This window comes from Geotrypetes seraphini, chromosome 15, assembly GCF_902459505.1.
Source record: "Geotrypetes seraphini chromosome 15, aGeoSer1.1, whole genome shotgun sequence".
In the NCBI taxonomy this organism is placed as follows: Eukaryota; Metazoa; Chordata; class Amphibia; order Gymnophiona; family Dermophiidae; genus Geotrypetes; species Geotrypetes seraphini.
This window is the reverse complement of record NC_047098.1, coordinates 7,494,818-7,518,153: the sequence shown is the minus strand read 5'-3', so window position 1 is coordinate 7,518,153 and position 23,336 is coordinate 7,494,818. Positions and strand designations below refer to the sequence as shown.

The 23,336-nt window shown below is 43.9% G+C and overlaps 1 protein-coding gene across 1 annotated transcript; it reads right to left on the bottom strand.

Annotated features, from left to right (window-relative positions):
- Window positions 1-7,487: 7,487 nt before the first annotated feature.
- On the bottom strand, window positions 7,488-20,419 carry UBXN10 (UBX domain protein 10). Its single transcript, XM_033921294.1, has 2 exons — window positions 20,271-20,419; window positions 7,488-9,818 (listed from the first exon to the last, which is right to left on the bottom strand). The coding sequence occupies exon 2, from the start codon at window positions 9,801-9,803 to the stop codon at window positions 8,970-8,972; it is 834 nt and encodes a 277-aa protein (XP_033777185.1). The 5' UTR covers window positions 9,804-9,818; window positions 20,271-20,419; the 3' UTR covers window positions 7,488-8,969.
- Window positions 20,420-23,336: the final 2,917 nt, after the last annotated feature.

Sequence of the window (23,336 nt, the reverse complement as noted above, 5' to 3'; positions counted from 1 at the left end):
GGCAGAGAAGGTATGACTGGGAGGGAGGGAGGGTGCAGAGTCTGACAGGGGAAGGAAGGAAGGATGCTGGGTGCAGTGCCTGGCAGGGGAGGGAGGGAAGAGAGCTGGGTGCAGTGCCTGGCAGGAAAGGAGCTGACAGAGCAGGGCACTTGAATATTAAGCCACCCAACTTATATTCAAGTCAACCATTTTTCCTCCTTTTTGGGGGGAAAATGGGGGTCTCGACTTATATTCGAGTATATACAGTAAATATCATTGGTTGCAGCTCATACAAACTTAAAATTCAGGGGGTTGGGGGTGTGGGGGTCAGTTTCTTGTATTTTTCTCTCATTGCTTGTTTCTACCCATGCTTCCTTTGACACCAGAGAAGAAGGTGCTTTGTTGTTTGCCGTTCATAGGGCAGTTGAATTGATGTAGTGTGAGGTTTTTAAGGTCCATGTGTGTTAATATTGCAGGTACTGGGCTGTTTAGATTTTCACACTATTCCATTTGGTTCATCATGGTTTAGACACTTTGTATATCAGGCTGACATTTCATGCCAACCAGTACCCTAGGCAAAACCCTAAAATAACACAGTCTGGAAGACTAGGAGCAGAATGGTTTTGAACTTTCAGAGTGAGATCACTATTTATACAGCGGTAGGTCTCATCCTGGGGCCCTTCCCAGCCAGTCTAGTTTAAAAGATACCCTGAAAACCAGCCTGGCTGGATGGATTCCAAGGACTTGGATGAGAATCATTGTCCTAAAATACACCTGCAGATTGATATTTGCAGAGCCAGTGACATTTCTTTGTAGTCTTAACGTATTGTGGGATTTACCTCCCTTCATGGGAGGCACCCAAAAATTACAAATCCCAGAATGCAATGCTATGAGGCTTTTCCACCCCCCTCTTTTAAAGGAGAACTTTCGGATTTAGCTAGATCGAAGAAAGCGACTCGAGAAATGTCCTGGTAAATGTTTGCGCTGAGTAGAGAAATTACACTGAGCATTGAATTGTTGGAATCTTTTCTCCTATCTTATTTGCAGAAACTAATCATTTGTACCTTGAGCAGTGGGGAGATCTATACAGCCACCAAAAATATGCTTTCACTATCATTGGTCACAAACCTTTTAGCAATCAAACTTAACTGCTACCAACCCCAGCATGTACTTTAGGGTGAAGTGTGCAATACTAATTTTGTGGCCTATTCTGCCCTACGGTAAGTAGAGATTTAGAAGAGGGCAGTTCCATAGCAGGGCACTTATTGGTGTAATCGGGTATGAACGCACATACATTAGCTGTATAACCGGTGTAAATGTTAAGTACAGCAAGTGCTCGCGTTAACTGTCCTGCCCCCTGTATGCTTCTTTGCAAATATGCACTGTTTAAATGACGTGGGTATTTGCAGAATAGCACTTGGGCAGCATGCTGGCATATATGTATGTAAATGCTAGTATTGCCAAGGTGCAGGTAGAGTGACCTAGTAAAGACCAAAGTACAACCCGTGTGGGTCGGGAGACTGGGTTGTGACACTTCATTTTCTGGTACAAATTTTTCCGAAGACAGTAAAGTGCTGCTGCTTTTATCTCCATAATGGGTTCTTCCTATTAATGTTTCAGAGGGAATCCCCTCTCCCTCTCCCCCCCCCCCTCCCCCGCCACCAGCGAGATCATGATGTACGGATAAGTCTGAACAATTGATTTGGGGGCATATTTGATATTTTTGTAGTAGCTTTCTTTTGGTTTTTGGTTTGTTTGTTATTTTTTTTTTTTTTGGGGGGGGGGGGGTAGCTGGCCACATCAGCTGACTTGTCACTTTCTGTGCTTTAATAGAACCAAATGAAATTAAACTTTTCAAAGTTCATTGTGCCACTGTTTTTCTTTGGCCATCATTATTCTGTTCTAAAAACAGGAACATGGATCCTTTTACCAAGTAAAATTTTTTAAAAAAGAAATAAAGCTTATTTGAACTGTACCTAAAGTTTTAGGAATCTTGTGCACCCTTTGATGAATTTGTATAAATGCTTTCATGAAAAATGCCTATAAATTTAACTTTTTGTATGATGGGGGTGTGTATTTTTATTCTGCTATTGGAACCTATTTAAAGTGACTTTAGAAGGAACATTATGGGAACGGCTGTTTCTGGTGGGTCAGTGAATGAACTGTCCTCCCCTCTGCTGAACGTGAGTTCTTTCCTATGTATCTTAATTGGAATAAAAGGAAAAATACCCTATATGGGCTGCTGCTGCGTTCATTAAGGAGAAACCATTACATTTTTTTTTTCTTCCCTCTTACCTTCCTCAGAGCTTGCTATTTTTTTTTATTTTTTTTTTGTAATCTTGAGCATTCTTTTGCTGTATTTTAAAATAAATAAATAAATATACAAAAGATGGACATTTTGCTGTTCAGATGACATTTCTCCAGTGTCTGCTGCCTTGTATGCAGTGTTATGGTGCCATATTCCATCTGTCCACAGCACAAAATATCCTGGTGGTGGACGCGCATATTTCACCTGCTTTTTTTAAGTATCTAACGCAGCATTAGGCAGAGCCCGCCACCCTGTAGAATAGACTGCTATGCTGTAGAGATTGGCACGGGGACAAATTTTAGGCATTGGTGGAATGAGGCATTATGACATCACAATCCGAGCTCTAGAATGTTGCTACTTAAGATTTTAAAGGGTTTGAGGCTTATGCAGATGAGGATGGAGCTTGCAGGAATGGGCCAGGAAAAGAACTCACTGGGACAGGATGGGAAAATGGCAACAACATTATAGAAATGTATTTTTTTCTTAAATTATATTTAAGTAGGAATAATGAAAGGAGTACACTTCTCCCTCCGAATCCATTGTTTCAGCATCTGTGGATTCGGTTATTTGCAATTTTTATTTTTATTTTTTTTAGATCCATTTTCATTTTTGGGCTATTTTTAAGCCCTCTTAGACCCTTACCTGGTGGTCTCTCGAGACTACAACGGGAGCTCACGGCAGCCATTTCCTATGAGTGATCTGCACAGGGCAGGAGCATAGGAAGATCGCTCCTGTCCCGAAAACCCACTAGACCACCAGGTAAGGCTTAAGGGATGTCGGGGGGGGGGAGGAGGGGGAAGCGGGTCTGAGCTGGCCCAAATATTATTCCGTGGATACGGAGGGAGAAGTGTAATAGCTTTTTAGAGAAGGGTGCAAATTTACAGAAGAACTTGGAGTGCAAAATCAGAATAGCACAAGGGTCACTTATTTCCATAAGCCATTTTATTTATATAACCGATGTGATTTTAACAGATTTATGTGCAATTTCACAAACACATTAAGGCCAAACAGTGCAAAGAAAGATGGGATTCTGTTTATGGTAAGACAGTAGTCAGTCACTGAGTGACCCACAATAAGTAATGAGGAACAGAATCAAAATGTCACCTTTTTCTATTATCTTGGCACTGTTTACCCACAAAATAAAGCTGAGATTTTGATACATCTAGTCTGATTCTGTTTTATGTATTAGCTCCTTGACTTAAAAATTTTGGGGGAGTGCCTGATTTCTGAACGACTTTCCCCTTCCTGTACACAGAAAATATACTTAATTATTTTGCTCAATATAGCCTGATGCCCTGTCTTTTTTTTTTTGGGGGGGGGTCTGAAAGCAGCTATTTACATAAAAATGGGGTATTCCTTCTTCCTTTATGCGGTTATTAAGGGGTCCTTTTACTATGGCGTGTGAACCGTTTTAGCGTGTGCTAAACGCTAACGCATCCATTATATTCTATGAACGGGTGCTACGACGGCTAGCGTGCCTTAATAAAAGAACCCCTAAGTGTTCAAAGACAACTTTTAACAGCATGAAAAACCACAACACATGCACAAGAGCAACCTGTGAACTTATTGGTCAACAAGAGGGACATTTCCCTCTACTACTTGCATAGAGTTTCCTATCTTTAATATGTTGCTAGTAGGAAACTAATTTAGCGGTTGGGGATTTTAAAAAAAAATGCCTCTTGTCCTAGGACTAGGATACAGAATAGGGGTTTGAAAGTGGTGGTATAGTTGAGCTGCCTTAGCAAGACATTCCTTACTCAGAATGAAATGGTGGGCGGACCCTACTTCTTCCATAGGGTCGCAATAAATCAGGGATCTCAAAGTCCCTCCTTGAGGGCCGCAATCCAGTTGGGTTTTCAGGATTTCCCCAATGAATATGCATTGAAAACAGTGCAATCACATAAATCTCATGCATATTCATTGGGGAAATCCTGAAAACCCGACTGGATTGCGGCCCTCACGGAGGGACTTTGAGACCCCTGTAATAAAGGGACCTTGTTCTTCACTAACCGACCTGCCTACACAGAATCAATTGTCCAAGGTGCTTACTCATTGGTGGGCACTTGTCCAGTAGATGGGATACTGACTCATATCTGCTTTCCTGATTTTCCAAAGAAATGAAAGTCACACTAAGTTGGGGGGGGGGGGCAGTTATTTCTGAGAAAGCAAAAAAAAAAAAAAACCCAACAAAAAACCTTTTGCTTTTGAGATGATCACATTTTCTTAAGCAGGTGCTGGAGAACCCCGAAGCTAAGTGTAATTTCTAGCTTGACAATTTGAATTCTTTAATTGCCCTTCCTAGATCAAACAATATGGACTACAGTAACCCAACACAGCATTGAATATTTATACAGTCCTGCAGAAAATGGAGCATAAGAAATAATATCTGTTGAAAGAGGGAATCCAACATTAGACTGTCTCTCTGTATGGCACAATGGTTTTTATACTGTGTATATTAAGGTATAAACATTAGCTGCTTTTGCAATTAGCATACATTGGGTAATTATTCTGCCTAATAGCCTCTCACTTCATTCCACAGTATTTGCTACCAACTTGTACTTGACTCGATTATAGGCAAGGCTTTGGTAATGCAATGTTTCTTCTGTTAATGCAAAGTCGAAGCCTACTTTTAACTGAACCACCCATTCAGATTTCTATCAGAAACAGTGTCCATGTAGATTAGCAAAGTTAAACTATGCATGTAACTGAAAGCTCCTTTGCAGCTCTTCTCACAGCAAAATGACAAAGTTACACTCGGTGGTATTCTGCGCATAGATTTTGTCATGCACACTGGGTTGGGGGTTTTCAAAAAGTCCATTTGTCCAAGTAGGTTTTAGCCTTCAATAGGGTGATTTTTCTCTAGCTATGAAAAGGTCAAGAATAACATGTGAGCCAAATAAGCTCCACTGTCATAAGCTGAGCCACCCTTGGTTTTAACATGTTGCAGAGTGATGTTTTCAAAAGGACATCCAAGTCAGACTTGGGATTTCCTGTGCATAATATCCAAAAAGAACTGTCCGTCTCAAAAACCATTTTTCAATAGGAAAAGGGGGTGGCCTATTTGAAAATACAAGAGAACATCCAAATTATGAATGCTAAAAAAAACCAACTAGAACAAGAACATCCGGTGGCATTTGTCTAGAAAGGGCCACATCAATGTCCATGTAGCATAGAGGGGTAGCCTAGTGCAGCAGTTCCCAACTCTGTCCTGGAAGACCACCAGGAGAGTTGGGTTTTCAGGATAGCCCTAATGAATATGCATGAGAGAAATCTGCATATAATGGAGGTGTCAGGCATGCAAATCTTCTCCATGCATATTCATTAGGGCTATCCTGAAAACCCAACTGGCCTGGTGGTCCTCCAGGACAGGGTTGGGAACCACTGGCCTAGTGGACTGTAATCATGGCACCATGATACAAATCCCACCTTAACCCCTTCATTATGTATTGTGAGCTCTCCACAACCTATAAGCCTGCAGGTGTCTCCTATATGTAGATTCGGTTGCATCTGGAGGACTCGCAATTTCCACCCAAAAAAGAACGAGTTATGAGATTTGTTTACAGTCCACTGTGCTGACCACTAGGCTACTCTTGAAAGCTGCTCTGTTAGCCTCAGGTATGCTTCTAATACCGATCATAGAGCCTGGTCTCCTTTCTCAGTTTCACTTCTTAAAGGGGGTGGAAGGGAGATGGCGTCAACCAGGCCAAATTACAGAGGGGTCATGCCTTAATCCCTCATCAGATAGAGCAGGTTTTACTTACTTGGAGGTGATTGACACAGGTCTAAACACCTTTTATCCTGGATGTTTCTTCTTCCATTATCACTAAAAGACATCCTAATTTTGGGCCTGTTCTAGTCCTGCCCAAAACATGCCTCCTTGCTTTTTAGGTAATGTACTGAAAAAAAATCCTATTTTTTTGCTTTTCAGCAAATGGATATTTTTTGCCTATTTTGAGAAATCCAAAATGACTGCTATAGTCTCAATTCATAACTCGGACATGATGAGTGCACAGAAGCAATGGTAGCAGACAACAGCTACCATATCCTGCCCCTTATGAAGGAGAGCTTGGTAGTAACCATAATACACATATGGAGAGATTTAGGGAGCATATCTGCAATGTGGCTACAGCTCTGCCCTTCGGTATTTCTGCTAAGCCGTTGCTGTCCTGAAGTTGGGGAAGCAATGTTGAAAAAGGATTTTCAAATACCACATCTCATATCTTATATAATACATGTCCTTTTGATTTCTACAGCTGCTATGGAGGCAGGGATATTGTTCAGTTGCTGCCCTGTTAATGGTAGAAATGTTAGCTCTGAACTATTTTACAGAAGCATTACCCAATGAAATAAATTTAGCGCCTTCTGCTGTCAAGGATTGGGCTTCACAGTATATGAATATAAAGAACATTACAAAACCAGACAGTTACAGGAAAAGGGAGGTCAGCATTATATGCAAAGAGCTGATGATGGATAAGAATATAAACAGGAATGTGCATTTTGGACCCTCCAGAAAATCTGAATGTACTTTAGTTTTCATTAGTGATTCTTCTCATCCAGAGAAATGGAACACATGAATTAGGATAGAAACATGACGGCAGATAAAGGCCAAATGGCCCATCCGCAGCATCCACTATCTCCTCCTCTCCCTATTGGCTAAGGCTCTTAACATTTGCATCTCCTCTTCCTATAGGCTAAGGCTCTTTACACCTGCATTGTGATGTCATAGAGCTTTATGGTTATAGAAACATGATGGCAGATAAAGGCCAAATGGCCCATCCGCAACATCTACTATCTCCTCCTCTCCCTATTGGCTAAGGCTCTTAACATTTGCATCTCCTCTTCCTATAGGCTAAGGCTCTTTACACCTGCATTGTGAGGTCATAGAGCTTTATGGTTCTAGAAACAGAGAAACATGGCAGATAAGGCCAAATGGCCCATCCACAGCATCCACTATCTCCTCCTCTACCTATTGACTAAGGCTCTTAACATTTGTATCTCCTTTTCCTATAGGCTAAGGCACTGTGCACCTGCATTGTGAGGTCATAGAGCTGCCCATCCGCAGTAACCATTATCTCTTCCTCTCTCCAAGAGATTCCACTTGCCTATCCCAGGCCCTCTTGAATTCAGACACAGTCTCTGTTTCCACCCCCTCTTCCGGGAGACTGTTCCAAGTATCTACCACCCTTTCTGTAAAAACGTATTTCCTCAGATTACACCGGAGCCTGTAACCTCTTAACTTCAGCCTATGCCTTCTCATTGCAGAGTTTCCTTTCAAATGAAAGAGACTCAACTCATGTGCATTTATATTATGTAGGTATAGTTAGTGTGGTCTTCCTCACTTACATCATATCCCTTGCTGCCTCCTCTCTGGCCATCTTTGGACTTTCCCCCCTCAAAACCTTCCCATCTGCTCTTTAGATGCCTCCTAAGACTGATTCAACAGAGAATACTTTGGTGCCCACAAAATATGGCCTGCAAGACATGTCTTCCCCTGACACCTGATCTTTGTCTGTTCTAACTGCAATCTCTGAGAGAAGCAGCCTTGAGGCCGCCTGATCAATAAAATGCAAGAGGATTTCTCATTAGCAAATCACTCAAACACCATTGTGGGTTAAAATGTCACAGATATGGTACACTTTATTGACCTGAGATCATTTCTAAACTCAAGAGTTTCTTGCATATGAAGGTGTGCCACCCAAACGAAGGGTTACAAGATTTCCTCATTAAAAAAAAGAAGACACATGGCCCAGCCCAGCCCCCACACAAACCTCATTTTTTCTTCCTGAGCTCAGGGGGAACATTTAGAGGGCCTCTAAGCATGCACGGATGTGACGCAATGAAGTTGCATGCATGCATGCGTGGGATGTCACATCCACGCATGCTCAGACATGGCCCTGAGCGCAGGCCTTTCAAAACCTGGAGAACTTCCAGATTTGGAAATCTGTCTGGGTTTTCCCAGACATCTGGTAACCCTGTCTCAAACATTCATCACAAGACCGCTCATTTGGAAAACATAAACTTGATAAATTATTAAAGTTTTTCACATCTGTCCACCAGTAAATATATTGAACATCGGCACTTACCTTGTACCTGTTTGTTGCTTGGTAATAAAGACGCCATAAGGAAACTGGAGATCTATAAGTGGAACTGTGCCTATCAGAAGTTTAAAGTGGGGGAGGGAAGGGTGTCAAGACAGTAACAGGAAATACTGAAGAGACAGAGCAATACCCAGCACTGTTCTTAGGACCTAACTGCCTCTGTTAATTTGGACAAGATATTGAACAGATTCCCATTTTCAGCGTTTCAAACCGCATTCCTGAACCATAAACTCTTAGGCTGCTTTTCATCAATATGAAATGCAGATGAACTGTTAGTAGGATTTTTATGTGTGTGTAGGGCAGCTGATATAACTTATGACCGAGAAACAAAAGTGTGTGCGTGTGTGCGTGTTTCTTTGTGGGCATGTGTGTCTACAGATGTACTTTCTTGGTATTTAATCTTTAAAGTACACTCTTTCCATAGATTAGTCTTTTGTGAGAACATTACATTGGAAGACAGCAGGGCTAAGAACAGCAGAGTCTTCGGTCTTTTAGAAGTCGGTTGTGTTCTTATGATCTCATATTGCAAAAAGCAAAACTCCATGACATTCAGTAGCGTTCTCCCGTAGGCCTATTCCGAGCACTCAGTCTTTCTCTGCTTGCAGGATACACAGCACAGACTTGTTAGAAATTCCACACTCCTGCAGAGACTTAGTCAGGTCAAAGAAGCTCCGCCGCGGTACTTCCACGGTTTCAATGATACAATTCTTATACTGGCAGGTGGTCTTGCTCTCTGCAACGATAAGGACCTTTTGAAGGCTGTCCCTAGGCCTGAAGTGGTGCTCAAATCTCTTGCCAGAGGGAGACCTGACAGCGAGCAGCAGTTTTGGTTCGTCTGATGGCTCCTCTAAATTTAAATGCACCTCATCTGCTGCAACAAAGGGCTTCTCAGAAATACGAACCTGGCTCTTAGAGTGAACACCATTTGTTCCTTTGCTTTCAGACTTTGCACTGGCTGGTTTGCTTCCTTTGTACACAGGTTTGACATGTGGGACATCTGCTTTTTTACTCAGTTTCAAAGTGCTAAACTGCTCAGTTATCATCTCCCCAGTACTGCCTCTTGAATCCTTTCTTTCTATGGAAGGCAACACCCTGTATTTATTCAAGGTTGAGGAGGGCCGAGAAGGCACCTGATTTAGGAGCTCTGGAATTTCAACCTGACTCTTGCAGATTCCTGAAAGTGGTTGTCTTGTGACTGAAGCAGAGGTTCGTGGACTGCTTGCCGCCTTGTAAGAAGCTGCTGACTGAGGAGGGGCTGGCACTTGGTAAGAATAGGCCTCCACGTTGTGCGAGTAGCTTCGGGTGCGTCCTTTGGCAGATTTCGGCCGTGTGACATGCATGCTGACTGTATGTGGCTGCCAAGCAAAGGACTCGCTTCTCCCTGATGTAGTGATGGGTTCAGGAGGTGCTGTTGCCATTTCTTCTCAAGATGCCTAAGCGAAAAGAAAAGAAAAGAAACAGACTCAACTGTCTATGTGCTGATATGCAGCATTTTGAGGTTATTCAATACAGGCTGAATTGGGGTGTTATATAATCCAACAGATTGAGACAGTCATTTAAGAGTTCAAAGAGCTTTAAAAAAAAAAAAAAAACAAACACCCAATGGTACTGGCACCTTTTCTATTTTTTTTTTTTTTTTAAACTGATGCATGATCCAGAGATGCTAAGTTATCCAGTATCCAGAAGGAAGACTTCTCACCAGTTTGGGCTTTAAATTTACACCCCTAATTCAGTGCACCATGACAGTTTGTCAGAAAGCTGAGATTAGTCTAAAATCTCCTTCTTCAAATTGGGCAACTTGGCAGCTCTGATGGTCCCCTAAGTACTTCATGAAAAAGGCCCAGCTCTAAACACATACAGTACATCATAAAAAGCTCCTTCCATGGGAGAAAGTTTTCAAATCCACAAAAAGAGTAGGGATGGAATCACAACTTTGGATAATCATCCAATAAAAATGATTGATTGTAATATAGCGATTTCTACTATTCACAGTGACTCTCAGCGTGACATAACATCAGTTTGGCTTTATTATATACATTTGTTGTGACATATGTTTTTTTCCTTTTTTTACCATGGACCCCTGATGAAGGTTGTCCGAAACACGGACCGTGTTGGGTCCCCTGTTTGGTAAAAAGGTTTTAATATATAGTTTGGTTGTCACAATAAATTTTGCCTACATCGTTGTACATATCTGCAGTTTTGGCTTGTTTCTTCCTTGTAATATAGACCCAACATGGTCTGTGTATTGGCTCAAGTAAGCCTGTGAAGTAGACACTGGAGGCAGAGTGAAAAACCTGAAATGGATTTCTTCTGCAGCTCATCCAAGTAAGGGGAAATAACCCTATGGTCTAAAATGTCTCACCTATTGCACTTTTTGTGGATTTGGGATTTTTTCTGGTTTTGTTCGTGTGATTATTTTGCATCGAGGAACAGTTTTCAACAAATCCCTACAAACCCATGGGAGAATGAGGAAGTGCACGCCGCAGCTCTTGCAACATGGGAAAGATGTGGGATGCAGAGACTGAGCTGTCGGGACAATAAAGGCAGAAAAAAATTATTCTTTCGGTATCTGAATGTGCAGCATCTCTGGTGTTTGTAATTTACAAAGTAAATGCATTTCTGTTTCTATTTCTCCAGTCTTGTACTGCGGGCAGCGTTTAATTTCTAGGACAAACAATATAGTACAATATATCAGATTGGTTTGTTTTTGAACACTTCTGACTATCCAGAAGAGAAAACAAATACGGAGGGGGGGGGGGGGGTGTTTCCCTTGAAGTTATGGCAACTAAACAATGCAATCCGAGTCAGCATATTAAATAAACAATATTTAGCAAAGAGAACAAGAAACTTCATGCACTGACATGCCTCGGCATGCTTTCCAAAAGGACCTGCTGCAGTTCAGGCTATTCATTTCCATGACTCTTTCTTGAATCACAGAGAGTAAATACAAAAGCAGGAAACTTGTTACAATACTGGAGACTAGATAAAACCCGTACACACTGGGACTGAGAATCAAGGCTGTCTGTTCGGATTTGCTATAGATCAGTGGTACCCGAAAGCCACTTCTTAGTGGATCTGCTATGACACGTAGGGGCGGAGTTACAATATGGGCTACTGTTAAGACATGTTATGTTATTTTGTCTCTGTAGTAACATAGTAGATGACGGCAGATAAAGACCCGAATGGTCCATCCAGTCTGCCCAGAAATGCCAGGTGCCATGGGAGTAAAGGGTATGGTGCATGTATTTCCTATTCTGCCAGGGGTTTAAAATCATCACTGCTGGATGTGCGGCAGTTTCAGTTTGAAGTGTCTGGAAAAGTGTAGTTACTTACCTGTAACGTATGTTCTCCATGGACAGCAGGATAGTCAGCCACATATGGGTTTGAAACTCCTCAGCCTAAAGAGCTGTTCACTGCACTTCAGATACCCAGGCAAGAGTGTTTTTCCTCAGCTCACAGCCAGCAGGAGGGACTCTGCTACTATTTATGATTTCTATAGCACTGAAAGGTATATGCAGCGCTGTACAGTTTAATATACAATAGGCAGTACAGCAGGAGAAGCCCACACAGGAGGCATCATCACTCCTCTTTCTCTGCCTCCAGGCACAGTGGGAAACCGCAACCAGGAGCACTGGCACAGATGAAGGGGAGCATCCTGCTCCCTCTTTGAAGGCTCACCCCCCTCTCAAGAAGGACAGAGAAGGTCGGCGGGGTACATGGAGCCACCCAACCAGTCAAGTGGAGCAGCACATGAACCTGCGAACCACCAGGGGTGGGAACAGCAGCAACAGTTAAACCTCCTGCTAACCCAACTCCTCTCTCAGGGGGCAACACTCCCCCAGTGCCCTAAATAACTCAAAAAAAAAAAAAAACCAACAACCTACAAACGAGGACTCACCCCAAGTTCCTCCAGAAACTCACAGCCTTTCTCAAGATCCACGTGGGTGGACCACCAGTACCCAAGACAGATTACTACAATGCCTGAACTACTTCAGGCAGGCGTTGGCGATTCCAGTCCACAAGAACCTCCTGGACTGCAGAGACGAGATTTGGCAGACTCCCTGTTCAGGGCATCAAGGAGACTGGGACTGAAGTACCAGATCTTTCCGGCCCGGGGGTTCGACAACCCGCAGCAGCCATACAAGGACATTGCAGTAGCCTTGGCGCTCAAGAGAAACAGGGCAGCACAACCCCCTCCCCTCCAACACCCCATCAGGGAAAGACCTGAAAAACCCTGGATTCCACGGGGAAAAAGACCTTCGAGGGCGCAATGCTGAGCGCACGAATTGCTGCGCTCCAGTTCCAGATGCGGCTTTATCAGGAGGCCATTGAGAGAAAATAAATAAATTAAATAAAACAGGGATTCCAGCTCACCACCAAGCCAGTCCACACTAGCAGCAGTCCTTGCCTGGGTATCTGAAGTGCAGTGAACAGCTCTTTAGGATGAGGAGTTTCAAACCCATATGTGGCTGACTCATCCTGCTTGTCCTGGGAGAACGGGTTAGCGTATGCAGACAGGCTGGCTCCTGTGAAACTGCAAAGCTCACTGTTCAAAACTGTACTTAAGAGACTCTGTGCAGGGTGGTCTTAGGAGAATGACCGCGCACCAGAGGAGATTTAAGACCTGTTCTTGGGCGGAAAATTTGTCTTTTGGTCCATCTGCCACCAACTGACCAGTACACAGGGATTATTGGATCTGAATCAGTCCAACAAGGAGGATTCTATAACATCTGAAAATCTTCACCGCTACGAGATATTATATATAGTTTGGCCTGTTGCTAAAGAAACTTGTTCACTTCTTCAAAAGAGGTCTCCTTCTTAGTCAATGGACGAAGTTGGAGTTTGGACTTTACGTCACTTGAAGGAGTGAGAGGGGTGTCTGGTGCTTGCTTGCTGTGGGACTCCAGTTAATAAGTTGGTCCCAGCTCTGGTCCTCACAAAAACAACTGTGTGTCCTGACCCAGCATCTGGGCAAATTAACTCGTGCTGTTTTACCATCTCATTTAATGAGACCTAGTTACCAACAGCATCTTAGTGGAAGCCCATATTGATACCTTCACCCCACAAAACAACTTATAACAACTGGATTCCTACAGACTGAATGTGTAGGGGAACTGAATTGCTCTTTGACACCTAAAGATGATCCAACCAAAACAGGACTGATGCAAACCAGTGGAGGGGATTACAACAAAGCACAAGAAGCATTCAATAATTTATCTACCTCAGTAGGAAAGAAGAGTTTTCAAAAAAAAAAAAAAAAAAAATCTTGTTTCATTTTTCAATATTGTCCCCCCATTAGCTCTGTACACTTCATCCACTTTTCCTGCACTGACTTTTAACCCCTTTGAAAACAATTCTTCTGTTTGACCTTCACACCAGGACGCAACAGCTTCCTTGATGTCTTCATCACTTGAAAACCACTGTCCACAGAGAGATTTCTTCAAAACTCAGAACAGGAAATAATTTGCTGAAACCCACATTTTCGGATGGCAGCCTGTGATTGTTGCGACATGTGCACTAGTGCAGTGTTCTTCAACCACCGGTCCACGGACCAGTGCCGGTCCACAGAAATTTCCTGCCGGTCCACAGGGCCAGCACGTGCATCAGGCCCAAAACAGTGTTCTTCAACCGCTGGTCCACGGTTCGATCGATGTGGCGTTATCTTCGAGCCAGCTCCCTCTTCCTAACTGATTCAGTGCATAACGCCACAGGCAGCGGCTCCTACGGGTGTCCTGCGCCTGAATCGGAAGAATAATTCTTTTATTTCTGCTGGTCCATAGGTGTAAAAAGGTTGAAAAACACTGCACTAGTGCATTGTCATGAAGAAGCAGCATAAAATCTGCTTTACTCTTCTTGTGACCTAGGTTGGCCAGTGTTATAAAGAGAAGACTGGGCTGAATGGACCATCAGTCTGTCTCAGTATGGCAATACTTTTATGTCCTTATGTTTGGTGATGATTAAGGATGTACCCAGAGTAGCTGTAAAGACCACAATACCACCTTACTAAGATAAGTAGTTTTTGTTCCTAGCTCAGGAGCTGGGGATGCAGTTAAGATCTAATGTTATATGTAATGGTGGGAGAGACTGTGAACAAGCAATGATGGTCTCTTTACACAGCTTTTCTGTGATATTTCACTGGGATATAGTTGTGAGTCTGAGCGTTCACTATTAAGCACGTATTATACTGTGTGGTCATTTTATACGTAAAGAGATTTACAGATTTGGCATGGGTGACTAATTAAAGCAGTGTTATTATTATCACCCTTTCTGTGATTATAATTCCCTCTCATAATAAGATGATTTATTCATAACATATGCACATACGACGCAGCTCCACCCATTAATGTCCACATGCAGATCTCATAAAAGGAGGCAAACATTTTCTATGGAGGTACTTTTTACAAGTAAAACAGACTTTATACACAGAAAAGCCTTCAGAAAATTATCCTTTTACAAGGTCACACATTCCGTTTTTTGCAGCTACGGATTCTCTGTTCTCAAGTTGGTTACTGTTTCAGCCTGGGAGGGCATTGCGCTCATCCACTATCTTTTGTGTTGTAAGCACTCTTTGAACGAAATAAAGCACTTATATTTCCAGCCCTGTCAAATGAGCACATTTACTAAACAATAATTTCACTTTCAGAACAATAAAGTGCCCCCCCCCCCAAGCTGTTAGTTTTGTATTGTTTAAGGCTTGCCCTAGGCAAAGCCAGTTGGAGTTATATGAAGAAAAAAATCAGTAAAGTGGTCAATTTAGATTTTCAAATTTGATCAGCACTAGATGTGAAAATGAGCAGTAAATTGCTCACTAATGCAAGCAAAAAGCTTTGCCAGCAGGATTCTCATCCTACTCCAGTCAAAGAATTGTAAAATTTGCTCCTTCCTCCATCCCGCAGTCTATGAATCTGTGAGCAACTAGCCCTTAAGGAGCTTTATGGCCTAATTAAAACGTTAAAATCCTATCTGAGGTGAAGATTTTTTTATGCAGGTCACACAGAGGGCCATTTTTGATAAGACATCTTAAATCCAAGTTTATGTTCTACGAAAGATGCACAAAATCCAAAGAAGCTCATTTTCAAAACTGCAAAATGTCTATCTTATTTTTTTCTCCCCCAAAACTGGATATGTTTGTGCTCTGTGTGTCTATCTTTATGAACTATTTTTTAAAAAAATGCCCAAAACAAGCCATTGGCCAGCATTTTTATCAGACTGGCCACACACACATCTCAGCAGGGCATCTTAGGGGGCATTCACATAAAAAAGATCCCAGGCACACATCTCACCATAACCCCCATATGGTGTATGGTGAACCCTCCAAAACCTACTGGACCCAACTGTACACTACACCAGTGTTCTTCAACCACCGGTCCATGGACCAGTGCCGATCCACAGAAATTTCCTGCCGGTCCACAGGGCCAGCACGTGCATCAGGCCCAAAACAGTGTTCTTCAACCGCTGGTCCACGGTGCGATCGATGTGGCGTTATCTTCGAGCCAGCTCTCTCTTCCTAACTGATTCAGTGCACAAAGCAACAGGCAGTGGCTCCTACGGGCATCCTGCGCCTGAACTGGAAGCCTCTCTGACGTTGTAACGTCAGAGGGAAGGCTTCCAGATGAGGCACGGGACGTGCAAGGTGCAATTAGTACTATTATGGGAGCAGGGTCTGGAGTGGAGATTGGGTAGAGATGGCCGGGGTCTGGCCCACGACTTAGCCCAGTGTTCTTCAACTGCTGGTCCACAGAATAATTCTTTTATTTCTGCCGGTCCATAGGTCTAAAAAGGTTGAAAAACACTACACTACACCAATAGCACTTATGTTGTCAGGTGGTACCTACAGGTAGGTATAGTACAGTGGTCTCAAACTCAAACCCTTTGCAGGGCCGCATTTTGGAAAACCTTCTTTAAAAGTGCTCCGACGGGGGGTGTTTGGGGGGAATCCCCCCACTCTACTTAATAGGGATTGCGCTACCGTGTTGGGGGAGTGCAGGGGGTGTAACCCCTCACATTATACTGAAAACTTAACTTTTTCCCTAAAAAACAGGGAAAAAGTTAAGTTTTCAGTATAATGTAGGGTTACAACCCCCTAAATCCCCACCCCCAATGCCAGCGCAATCCCTATTAAGTAAAGTGGGGGGTTCCCTACCTACACCCCGTCGGAGCCCTTTAAAAGAAGGTTTTCCTGTGGCGCGCTGAAGTCTTGCGCTAAATGGTCGGCGCTCGTTTGTCGGCACGGCGTTTGTCTCATGCGCTTAAGACTATGAACCGTACAGATGCCAGGAAAGCACTTGTGTGAGGTTACAGCAATGAGGAAGGCAACGTTCCAGAACAATGGTAACATACCGAGGGCCTCAAAATAGTACCTGGTGGGCCGCATGTGGCCCCCGGGCCGCGAGTTTGAGACCACTGGTATAGTAGGTTTTGGGTGGACTCACACTCTCCCCCATGAGTGTAGTATAGGTCTGGATCCTCATCCCTATGGTTGAATACATCACCCACTAGGCTACTCCAAGAACCTGCTCCACTGCAATTGGCCATAACATCCGGAGCTGTCATACAGGCTGGTATGTACTGTTTCATTCACATCTTTGGAGGGTGGGAGGAGGTCATGTTTACATCCCTCCAGTGGTCATCTGATCAGTTTGAGCACCTTTTTGGCACTTATTCATGATTAAACCAAGATGAGCCCCAGACATCCAGATGTGCCCTGGACATATTCTTACATGTTTGATTATGGCAGAAAAAGGTCCAAGTCATAAGCCCATCCTAGTCTCGCCCACACCACACCTCTAAAGCCTCAGTGAGGTTTAGACGAACCACTGATCAACAGCATAGATATCCGTCTAGAACAGTGGTCGCAAACTCGTGGCCCAGGGGCCACATGCGGGCCCGCCAGGTCCTATTTTGAGGTCCTCAGTATGTTTATCATAATCACAAAAGTAAAATAAAACCGTTTCTTGATCATACGTCTCTTTAGCTATAAATGACAATATTATTATTAAGACTTAGCCAAAAGGAAAGATTTATAAACTAGAAAGAGTTTTACCTCATGAAATATTGTCATTTCTTTAATAAGACATTAACTATTTTTTTCTGAGGCCCTCCAAGTACCGACAAATCCCAAATGTGGCCCTGCAAAGGCTTTGAGTTTGAGACCACTGCCTTAACTGTATCCATGACATCCTGTTTGTCTTTGGGAAGCAGAGCCGAGATTGTGATGTCATAATGCCTCATTCCACCAATAAGAGCCAACCTCATCAGTGATGTCACAATGACTTGATTGTCCTGTTCTCCCCTCTGCTCTCCAACCCAACTGTTCCCCTTAATTCAGTGGTCTCAAACTCACGGCCCAGGGGCCACATGCGCCAGGTCCTATTTTGAGGCCCTCGGTATGTTTATCATAATCACTAAAGTAAAATCAAACAGTTTCTTGATCATATGTCACTTTAGCTATAAATGACATTATTATTATTAAAACTTAGCCAAAAGGAAAGATTTATAAACTATAAAGAGTTTTACCTCATGCAAAATTGTCATTTCTTTAATAAGACATTAACTATTTTTTTCTGAGGCCCTCCAAGTACCTACAAATCCCAAATGTGGCCCTGCAAAGGCTTTGAGTTTGAGACCATTGGTCTAGAATATAAATTTCAAAAATAGCAAACTGGAAAGGTTTGCACCTTTATGCCACTTTTTAGGTATTTTGCTTTTTTGAGACCCAGGTTCTGACATGTTTGCGCTATAGTAACCAGGCCAGAACATTTCCTCCTTCAGCACATTTCAAAATTTGAGGGTCACTATTCAAAGCGATTTAAAAGACAGGGCTATCCGGGAATATTCTGTGGCACGTAACCCAAGAGTACCGCTATGCCAAAACCAGCTGCACTTTTTAAACCACTAACCAGCTAAGTACCGTATATACTCGAATATAAACCAGGAGGGATAGAAAGATGCTGCAAAGGGAAGGCACAAGGGGATGGGCTGAGAGGGGAGGAAAGATGCTGCACATGTGGCAGAGAGAAAGGAAAGAGGAAGAACTGGAGTGAAGGAAAGGAAGGGAGAGATGATCATATACATTCGTTTTGCACATTAAGCCTTACAGGCATAAAGAAATAAATTATTATTATTATTTTCATGCTACCTTTTAAAGACTGAAACCTTTTATGTTATGACGTTTACTTTTAATTTCTATTAGTTCACACAAACACTCCATCCATCTGCTCTTGGTCCAGCCCCTCTGTCAAATTTAAGAACCCATTGTGGCCCACCCCTGCCCTAGCCATGGTATTTCTCATGTCGGTCCTGGAGTAGCCCCCTTGCCAATCAGGTTTTCAGGATTTCCACAATGAATACACATAAAATTGATTTGCAAACATGGCCTAAATTGTGTGCAAACCTCTTGCCTACATATTCATTGTGGATATCCTGAAAACCTGACAGGCAAGGGAACCACTGCCCTGAAGGGACAGATGCCAGGCTGGGGTCCTGGCACCTTTTTAAAGCAGCGTTTCTCAACTCAGTCCTGGAATACACCCTTGCCGGTCAGGTTTTCAGGATGTCCACAATGGATTATGCAGGAAAGAAATGTTCAGATAATGGGGGCAATGTTCACAAGTCAAGTTTACGCATATTCTACTACACTTCTCCCTCCGTATTCGCTGTGAGAGGGGGATTAACAGAGCCACGAATAACTGTTTCATATGTTATTCGCTGTTGTCTATTAAAAACCATCGCGAATATGGTGAAACCGCGCATAACACGGAGGGAGACCTGGCCTGTTCCTGAAGGAGAGGCAAAACACAGTGAAGAAAGTGCCGGGAATCAGGGATTTTCTCTGTAAATGCTTGGAATCAGCGATTTCTCTATGTAATTGGGGGGGGGGGGGGAGCCAGCAAGCTAAAACCTGTGAATAATCGAAACCATGAATGCTGAGAACATTGGCATGGAGAACAGGGAAGCATCCACAGGATTTAAGTGTAACTCACTTTGAACGTCTACTGAAAAGACAAATAGCCAAGTCACGTGGAGTATCGACCTTTGCAAAATAACTCAAATCTAGACATGAGGTTTCCAAGACCCAGAGCATGAATACATTTTGAATTATGTCTGCATCCATTTACCAAATATTGGGAGGGAGAAGTGTACTACTATTAATTATCTGAGCTACAAGGAACGACTCGTAAAACTGGGTTTGTTCACCCTCGAAAAGAGAAGACTGCGAGGGGATATGATAGAGGCTTTTAAAATACTAAAAGGATTCGATAAAATAGAGCAAGAAACATCGTTATTCACACCGTCAAATGTGACTCGGACAAGAGGTCATGGACTGAAACTGAGGGCAGCAGGTCCAGGACAAATGTCAGGAAGTTCTGTTTCGCACAGCGAGTGGTGGACGCTTGGAACGCTCTCCCGGAGGAGGTTGTGACGGAGACCACCATTCGGGGATTCAAGGGCAAATTGGATGCACACCTTCTTGCAAATCACATTGAGGGATACGGGTAATCAAGGTCTCCATCAGGGAGCACCTAGCTTGACCTCCGCGTGTGCGGGTCGCCGGACTAGATGGACCTAAGGTCTGATCCGGTGAAGGCATTTCTTATGTTCTTATTTCTATAGCGCTACCAAACGCTGCACAGAGTCCCAAAGAGTAAGAAAACAGTCCCTGCTCCCAAGAGCTTACAATCTAAACAGGATGTCATGGATATACAGTGATTCATTGGGGCTGCGGTCCTGGCCCCTTTTATGGTCAGTGGCCAGAGCCAGGGCTTCACCTGCTCCAGGAGGGAGGGGGGGCGAGGACGTTGCCCTCTTTCACCCCAGGCGCCTCGCTGCCCCCCTCCTTCTCCCAGTCCAAGCGCGAGACCCCCCTCCCCTCTCCTCCCTCTCACCTGGGGCGCATCTGCCTCCATCGAGCATCCAGGCCCGCTTGCCGCGCGGCTCCCCCGGGGTAAACAACGCCGCGTTCCCCGGGCAACGCGCACGTAGCCACGTGGCCGCGCGTCGTGACGTTCGCAGGCGTGGCGCGTGGGCGTTTTGTCTTCGGGGCTCGGTAGGGAATGGGATCGGCGAGGGAGGGCTTTGAGAATGAGCCGGAAGGGAACGGTCCAATCAGGGACTGGCCATAGGTCTCCACGCGGGCTGCGGCTATTTCCCCGGCCTCCAGAGGGCGCAGGTTCTTGGAACCCTCGCTTCTTAGCCCAAATGGCGGTTCAAAGAGCCCCAGAGTTGCAACGACTTGTCTTAACTGAAAGCCCACGTCAGAGACAGCAGAGGGTCCAGAGCAGTGCAGAAGTAAAAGCCGGCTCCTCTGCTGACCTAGATGGCCAACTTTTGCCTCTTAGCTCCGTCCTTTATGCAGCATATCCCCTATTCCAGGGGTAGGGAACTCCGGTCCTCGAGAGCCGTATTCCAGTCGGGTTTTCAGGATTTCTCCAATAAATATGCATGAGATCTATTTGCATGCACTGCTTTCAATGCATATTCATTGGGGAAATCCTAAAGACCCGGAGTTCCCTACCCCTGCCCTATCCCCTCTCATGTCCAGCATTTCTCTCTCCCCTCCATCCAGCCTTATCAACTCTGCATTTCCTTACCTCCCTCAGACCGACGTCACCCCCCTTCCCAGGCAAGACAAGCGTTTCTCCTGGTGCTGCCATATAAGGCCCAGCACTAGCACTAACTTCAGTGATGAAAAGCCTTGGGGTCCCCTCCACACGCTCTGGAAGGCCCTGCCAGCTCCATCCAGTCTTTTTAGAAATAATCTATTTTAATAAGATCTAAATATGTTGTTATAATAAATTCAGAGACATTAATTTATTTAATTTTGTTTGAAAATAAAGCATTAATAAACTCATTAGGGAACTGTACTAATATTTATACTTAGGTAGTTGGATAAATAAAAAACTGTTTGGTGGGGGGGGGTGGACATAGATGATTATAACAATATACAAGACAGGAACCAGTGTAATGGTATACAGTACGTCAGGGCTGCCCAAGTCCGGTCCTCGAGATCTACAGGCAGGCAGGCCAGGTTTTCAGGATATCCACAATGAATATGCATGAGAGAGAGATTTGCATACCAAGAAGGCAGTGCATGCAAATCTCTCTCATACATATTCATTGTGGATATCCTGAAAACCAGGCCTGCCAGTAGATCTCGAGGACCGGACTCGGGGAGCCCTGCGGTACATCATAAGAGATTCCAAAGACTAGAGTCTGTATAATTTATGATATGTCCACCACTTTTTGGTTTTAGATATTCAACAAGGAATCTTGATTTAGCATTTATAAATAATTTTCACATATATAATCCTTGGAAATTAATAATCGCCTGCCTCTGCTTCAAAACCCTAGCTAGCAAGGCTCTTCTCCAATCTACCTATCCGAGCACCTTGAAACTGCTGGCCCCTCTCGTACACGAAACACCTACCTGTTCTCCTTTCCTTCCCTGAAAGGCTGCCTCTACAAGAAATTTCTCGACAGATCCCTTGCATTCCAAGCGGGCAAATGGAACAAATGCCTCACAGCACTCATCTCCAATTCCCCCCCCTACCAAATGTCAATCAAAACTTACCTTTTTGATAAATTCCTCTAACTTCTCCCCCCCCCCCCCTCTTCCTTGCCTCCTCCTCGGACCTTGACTTACCTCAGACTCTCGACTCCTCCAATCCTGTCAGCCACCAAATGGCTTAACAAAATGGATCACCCTATCCAACTAATCACCCCTTCTTCGTTAACTCCCTTACTAAATGCCTCTGCTCTGCTTTATCGAACTCCGCAGTATATATCACCTCCGTATGTAACACTACTGTATGAACTCCGCTATATATATGCAACTTACAGCAAATGTAACTTCTCTGCAATTGTAACTGTCCTGAAAAATAACTTCACCGTAAATGTAGCGTTGCCGAAAATGTAAATGTAGCTATGCAAAAAAAAAACCAACGTGTAACTTCGCTGTAATGTACAGTCTAAGAACATAAGAACATAAGAACATAAGCAGTGCCTCCGCCGGGTCAGACCATAGGTCCATCCTGCCCGGCAGTCCGCTCCCGCGGCGGCCCAAACAGGTCACGACCTGTCTGAATCACCAGAAGGGGCTCCCTTGCCACCTTGGTTTCTCATTGAAGTCCTATCTTCCCATCGTAGTCCTAACCTTCCGGTCTTGCACATGCACGACCTGTTGGGTTTCTATACTTATTACCTGGTTAGCTTTCTATACCTGTGTTACATCCCAGCACCTCTCTCAGTATCCCACGATCCCTTTATCCCTCAGGAATCCATCCAATCCCTGTTTGAATCCCTGTACCGTACTCTGCCTGATCACTTCCTCCGGTAGCGCATTCCAAGTGTCCACGACCCTTTGGGTGAAAAAAAACTTCCTTGCATTTGTTTTGAACCTATCTCCCTTCAGTTTCTTCATCTGTCTCTTCATCAGTCTCTTCATCAGTCTCTTCATCTGTTAACCGCATAGAACTTCCATGGTAATGCGGTATACAAAAAATAAAGTTATTATTATTATTAATCTATCAAATGCCATGATGGCCCTGATATAGTTATAAGTATAGTTAGAGTTGATTTGCGTAATAAGCATTATCTCCCCCCTCCAGTTTCTTTGTCAGAGGGGCAATGCTAACACGGCTCTTCGTCATTTAAGTTAGTATCAGTGCTGGGCCTTGAGACTCCAAGGCAGGCAGTGGGAAGAGGGCTCTTTATCACTTGAGTTAACACTGGTGTTGCCCAGATTGTGGGTCCCCTTGGAGTTGTGGGTCCCAGGGAAGCTGTGTTCCCCCTCCCCTAATGCCGGTCCTGCATAGAACAATTTGCAGCACAACTGCCACAAGGTTAGAGAACCATGCAGGTGGGGAGCACAGAAAGTGAGAGATATCAAGCCGTAGGAATACTAAGGGAGAGACACTGAACAAAGCCAGATCACTAGGGAGCAGGGAGGGAGA

What these genes read in the sequence shown, in the direction of transcription:
- UBXN10 (XM_033921294.1), bottom strand. Translation starts at nt 9,803, where the DNA reads ATGGCAACAGCACCTCCTGAACCCATCACTACATCAGGGAGAAGCGAG.